The sequence below is a fragment of the Ctenocephalides felis genome, unplaced genomic scaffold, assembly GCF_003426905.1.
Source record: "Ctenocephalides felis isolate EL2017-DRISC unplaced genomic scaffold, ASM342690v1 CF-g0.4_SCAFFOLD_03572, whole genome shotgun sequence".
Lineage (NCBI taxonomy): Eukaryota > Metazoa > Arthropoda > Insecta > Siphonaptera > Pulicidae > Ctenocephalides > Ctenocephalides felis.
The window spans coordinates 22955354-22961874 of NW_020539726.1; the positions used below are offsets into that span (position 1 = coordinate 22955354).

The 6521-nt window shown below is 29.0% G+C and overlaps 1 protein-coding gene across 1 annotated transcript; it reads right to left on the reverse strand.

Moving 5' to 3' along the window:
- Positions 1–3195: 3195 nt before the first annotated feature.
- Positions 3196–6231, reverse strand: LOC113388223 (kinesin-related protein 3-like). The gene has a single exon (XM_026625622.1). It carries the CDS (start codon positions 6229–6231, stop codon positions 3196–3198), a length of 3036 nt encoding a protein of 1011 aa, XP_026481407.1.
- Between the last annotated feature and the right edge of the window lie 290 nt (positions 6232–6521).

Consider the following 6521-nt stretch of genomic DNA (forward strand, 5'->3'; position numbering starts at 1 on the left):
CTATGAAGTCTATGATAATAATAAATGGTTGTGTGCTTAAAGGCAGGTCCATGGTGTGAGAGCACCTCTATCAAAAAATCATTGGTTATGGAGGAACTAGAACATCAGACAAGAACCAGGAAGTATGGAATTAGAAGTTTGGATACATAAAAGTGCATAAAAACGTGTAATACCTATAAAATGGTAATTGAAGATACTAGATAAGGAAAGTAGAATTCCTTAATGTTTATTATTTTTATTACAAATAATATAATTCACATTTTTATACATTTTTATGCATCCAAACTTCTGATCCCATGCTTTCATGGTCCTGTGCTTCTGCTTTCAGTTTCCTAAAATATAAATGTAGTGTATTTGATTCAAAATTATATAGATTATTCGTTTTATATTTTAGTAATACATATTGATTTGAGGATGATTTGATTTAGTTTGTTTGATTGAAAAGATTTATGTATTCGATAATATATTACATATGGAAATATGAGTAATTAGGATTTTGCATATCTATTTTATGATAATAATGCAATTCATTATTAATCATTTGAAACACTAAGTAATACAAATTAAATAAATTATTATATTTTGCGATAATCGCAAAAATTCAAAAATATTTTTTTTTATTGTTTCCATTTTTGTTTAAAGCATTTTAACCTTATAAAAATATCTTTGTGAGTTCAGTGTTACATCTTACTTCCATATTATACACAAATATAATACGTAAGTTTAATATTTATTTGTTAGACTATTCAAATATCCGTATGATTTCTACATTTGCAAACTGACATTGAATTTGTTATATAATACACCACATATTATCTAACAATAACATCTATATTTGTAGAATACACATATGTCTGATTTGTGAGAATTTTTCCTCTTCTGTTTTTTTGCAATGATATTGACCTCGTTGATTTCCCAATATATGGAAATACTTTACATTAAATTTTTTAAATTATACTCTGCTGTATTTTTAATTGAATTTTATTTTTATGGCGTAATTTCTCAGGATCATTCTGGATAAAATAATTTTACATATCTAAAATTTTTTAAGTTCATTTTCGATAATTAAAATGTACTCTGTAATATTATAACAAACCGTGATTAAATTTCCCATTAAAGGATAAGATTATAACTATTTAACTTGATTTTTTTACAAACATACATTCGAAAATAAAAAGTAAGAGATCATTCAAAATGTTTTTGTTATTAGCATTTTTATTATGTTGTATTAATATAAATAATTAACTAGTGGGGCGCATGGCGTCGTGCCTAAAGGCAAATTGCTGGAACTTTCTGTACCGTAACGAAATGTTCGAGAAATATTAAATGTTTACAGATTATTATAAATACTGTAACATTGTTTAATATTTATTTATAAGAATCATATAAACTGAATTGCAAAGTTAAAGTTATTTATTTAAAGTATAAAAGTGAGCTTTAAAACTCTAGCCTGAATTAGAATTGAAATCTGAATTATTTTCAATACAAAAAAAATCCATAAGCAATTGTTTTGTCATCACAAGCAGAAAGTTTTTTGAATTATTCAATTCGGATGCTTATTTCTCTCAAAAACTGCCATTTTTTGTATATTTAGCTCTGTATCTTCGAAATGGCTGGGCCTACCTTTGCCAAAAACTAATAGCCATTTCTCCCAATTATTACTAATTGAATGTTTTTTAGATCATTCAAGTCGGATGCCCCGTTCTCTCAAAAACTCGATTTCTATTTTCTGAACTCTTTGCTCTTTATCTCCGTAACGGCTGGACCTGCCTTTCACAAAAACTAATCAGCACATTTCCCTATCAATAGAAATCGAATGATTTTTGAACAATTCAAATCGGTTGATCCGTGCGCCCGAAAACGTGAACGAAAAAATGCGGACACACAAAACACACACACACATCCATTTTTGAGGTATGCCAAAATGTTCAGAAACCTTCAAAACGTCGAGAAATGCAAAAATTTTCAATTTCGATTTTTGGACGATTACAATAACTTGCCCTACGGGAAGTTAATTAATATGTATTAATATTAAAATTATATAAATACCAAATCATTACAAAATTGAAGCATATTTTTATTTGTAAAAACATCTACTGATATTAAATATTTATCACTCAATATTTAAAAATTTGTAAATAGTATCAAAATTATTAAAATCACTAATTTCATATTAATAAAACAGAATAAAAAATGAAATAATCAATAAATTTTAAGGAATTCATAATTATTTTTGCTAATGTCCAGTAGATCTGTGTTGAAACTCAAAATTAAATTTTGGTAAATTTGATTTTAAATTTATTCAATAAAGTTATTGTAAAAACATCTACATATTGTTAATTAATCAATTATTCATTATTTGATTAATATATACTTATATACAGAAAATAGAACTTTCTGTACCAAATTAAAATTTAAAGAATCAGAATAATTTTCTATATTAAAAAAAATTTTTTTTGAAATGAAGAAAAAAGTAAAATAATTTTTTTTGTCCAAAGATAATCGTGTTGTCAATATAAGCAGAACGTTTTTTTATTCATTAAAATCGGATGCTTATTTCTAATCACCACTTCTCCCCATCATTACGAGTTCAATGTTTTTTAGATCATTTAAATCGGATGATCCGTTCTCTCAAAAACTCGATTTATATTTTTTTCCTACGTATATCCGAAACGGCTAAACCTGCCTTTGCCAAACTCTAATCAGCACATTTCCCTATCAATAGGAATCCAATGTTTTTTAAATCATTCAAATCGGTTGATCCGCGAAAAAGTGGACAAAAAATTTCACACATCCATTTTTTTAAGGCAAGCCAAAATGCTCAGAAACATTGAAAACGTGAAGATATGCAAAAATTTTCAATTTCGATTTTTGAACGATTACAATAACTTACCCTACGGGAAGTTAATTTTATATTACTAAACTATTACTTATTTATGTTCAAATTAAAAAAAACACATACTCGTAAGTACTAAATTCACCTTTGATAATAATAAATCTGAATGAATAATGAAAGCATCAACAAATAAAAAAATATAAATATATTTTTGCTTGTGCTGAATACAAATTGTTTGTATTTGCATTAAATCTATATATTCAAGCATGATACAAAATCGTGATTTCATACCACCTAATATCACTTAGTCGTATGAAAAAGGCATTTATGTTTGTAAATATTTTTTATCCACGCATATGCTAACTATGAGCTGTGATTTTCGCCAGTTCTCTGCATTTGTAGAATTTGATTATCTCTTCGTCTATATCTTTATCACCTGTCAATGGCACCTTTGATTCTGTCCCTGGCAGTATATAATGTTTTTGCTTTGAAATATTATCAGCACAAACATTCAAGGATGCTTTCGGCTCCCACGCCGCGCATTGCTCGGATTGCGAAATCTTATTATGATTTAGAATCGGCGAGTTTGTATTCAATATGAATACATCATGATTTTGATTTGAATTTCGCGCACATTCCGTTATCCCGCCACACGAAAATGGATGAGGTTCTTCCAATTTTGAAATATACGTTTCTGGTATGTTATAGTTCTTGTCCATAATATTACTCGTGCTAGGAGCATATTGCATAAGAATATTAGGCAAGGGTATTGTTGGTTTCAATACTATAATATTTTGTTCAGATTGTGATACTGGTTCTGATGCAAGTGGGTTGGTAACTCTATCATCGCCAAAGCTTCCAAGATTTTTGTTCTCAAGAGAATAATCTCCTTGGGCTTCTGCAAAATCCATTTTTGGCATCTGCGAGTTAAGAAAATTTTGATGGTTGGCAAGGTCTGCATGACATCTTGGATGGGAAGCACTTGGCATGAGATGATCCTCACATTTAGGCACTCTAGTATATGTTAAATTAGGTTCAGAACTGCTAGGATTTTGAACAATATTCCTATAACTAGTTTTGCCTCCTTCATTATCAAAATTTGCATTATCCCGTGGGCTGATATGATTAATCACTTGACTTTTGTTTACTAAATTTTGATGAACTGTGCCAAGAGAATTTCTAACGTTATGTTCAGAAAAATCTACTTCATTTTTATAAAATGAAGAATCATTCAAATGTTCTTCTATTTTACTTGGTTCATTTTCAGTTGAGCTAAATTGTGGACGTTGGTTAAATATGATGCTATCATCTAAATTTAAATATTGTGGGCTAGATATTTTGTCTGAAAGTAATTTAGCTGCTATATTTATAACCTCTTTTTTAATAATTTCATTTACCACTTTTTGAATACTTTGTATATCATTCAAATCAATGTTGTTCCCAAATATATTTTGATGTAAATTTGTACGACTTTTGACTTTATTTTTTTCTACTTGTTTACGATTATATGAAGGTCTCAATGAGTTTTGAGAACAACTTTTTCTGGCAGATACAGGGTAATAATTTGGTCCTGGATGTTCACTATTTTTGTCATGAAACTGCACTGGAATATTAGTTTGTATTGAATCATTTGATCGTTGAGTCATTTTACTATTATGTGCATTCATACTTCTAGTCGAAATTTTATTATTTGGATTAGTTTCTATTTTAGAGACAGAAATAAAACTATTTTCTTTACTTGAGTTTAAACTTGATTGAGAAATTATGCTATCGGTTTGTCTAAGTAGAATCTTGGTTGTATTAATTTTTTTAGACGACGTTCTAGATGAATTATTAGGCTTATACAAATTATTTTCTAAATATTCATCAAAATTTATTACTCCTTTGTTATCCATACAGATCGTTTTATTTTTGGTTTTATTAAAGTTGCTGATGTTTTTCTTGTTATCATTTGCGATTGGCTGCAAGAAATTAGATCTAATGGGTCGTTCATCATAATTGTTTTTAATATCATTGTCTTTATGCTTGATCGTATTTTCATTTCTGGATTGGATTGTATAATCTTTATTGTATGTAGTTTCATAATTACCTTTTGTTTTGCTTGGAATTAATTTGGGATTTTCATTGCACAAATCTTTTTGAAATTGCTTAACACGCTTCCGAATTATCCGAAAACATTCTTGAATGTGTTTGGACTCCGTGACTGGAATGCTTAATGAGTCATTGTCTTCTGATAAAAATTTTGTTACAACATTATCGCAATATCTTTTGTCTTCATCTGTTAAATCATTGTTGTAACATTCAGTTCTAATAGTCGTATCCTTAACTAATAGACCGTGTAAACGTTGAACTTCGTCTTGCAAGGATAACATTTGAGCTTTGGTATCGATTTTGCTTGGTTTTGAAGCATCAACTCTGCAGTTTTTGACCTTAGACATCCTCGAAGCGAATCTACAGGAAGAAAGAGTTTCTAAGGCGTTTTCTTCACTCAACGACAACGTAGCTATCATTGATGTAAAACTATTAGCATTTAACGAATCTTTTAAAACTGATGTCACCAAACTATTTCGGTAGGGTATATGGTGCAAAGTGGGATAAGTCAAGGCGTTTATTACGACTTCCAAAAAATGCAAAGACTTGTTTATATGGATTGATTCATCTGAAGCACGAAGATGTGCTTTGAATCTTTCAGATCCTGCTAAATCCACCAAATGAAGATAAGATTGTACCACCTTGCCTTTATAAGATCCTTCATATCGAATCGTTAAAATGCAGTGAGATCTGGATGATCTTGTATTATATTTGGTGCCCGAAACCTTACGATTATTTTCTCCGATTTGCAGAATTTTCATGGCTTCTGCAATAGTGAGAACATTGACTTTTTGTAAGTGTTTTAGATGCATACCCTTCTCATCTTCTTGGACAGTTACCTTCTGGCAGTTCCTTGATAGCAAATCAACACCTATATCTTTATAAATTTCTAAGTATGACAAGGAAACACGCATAGTTGATTTATCGTTGAATAAATTTTGTAATATTCTAGGAATAATACCTCTGTGACAATTTGGTAAAATAGATCCAAGCATAGTAAAAGTTTTTCCGCTACCAGTTTGTCCATAAGCAAATATGGTTCCATTGCAGCCAGTTTTTATTTGTTGCAGTATAGGTATTGCAACAGTTTGAAAAACTTCCATTTGTTCACTGTTGCACCTAAATATCTTATCGAAATAAAATTTATATTTGAAAGGTGAGTTTTTTATACTTCGGTTCATTCGTTTTGGAGGATATATGACTAGTTCTTCTCTACTATTGTTTGAGTGAATTTCAAACAATGCAGGTTCTTTGTAACGTTCTGGTTTAATACGTGCAAATACTTTAATATTGTTCTGAACCATATTTGTAATTTATATATTTTATATATTTGTCAGTTTGACATTTAATAGAAACTTTTGTTTTAGCACGCATTTGCATATTTAATGTTAATAATAAATTATTCCAGATTTAATTATATATCTTGACTGACAATAAAAAATAATTTGAGGATACAATTAGGTATAATTTTTGAGAAATTATTTCTAAATTTCCTATATTTGATAAATTTTGTTTTGACTAGGCAGTCTTGCCAAATACACCGTATAATTACTTGTTATTGTTATTGTATAATAGACCTTATATCACATGGACT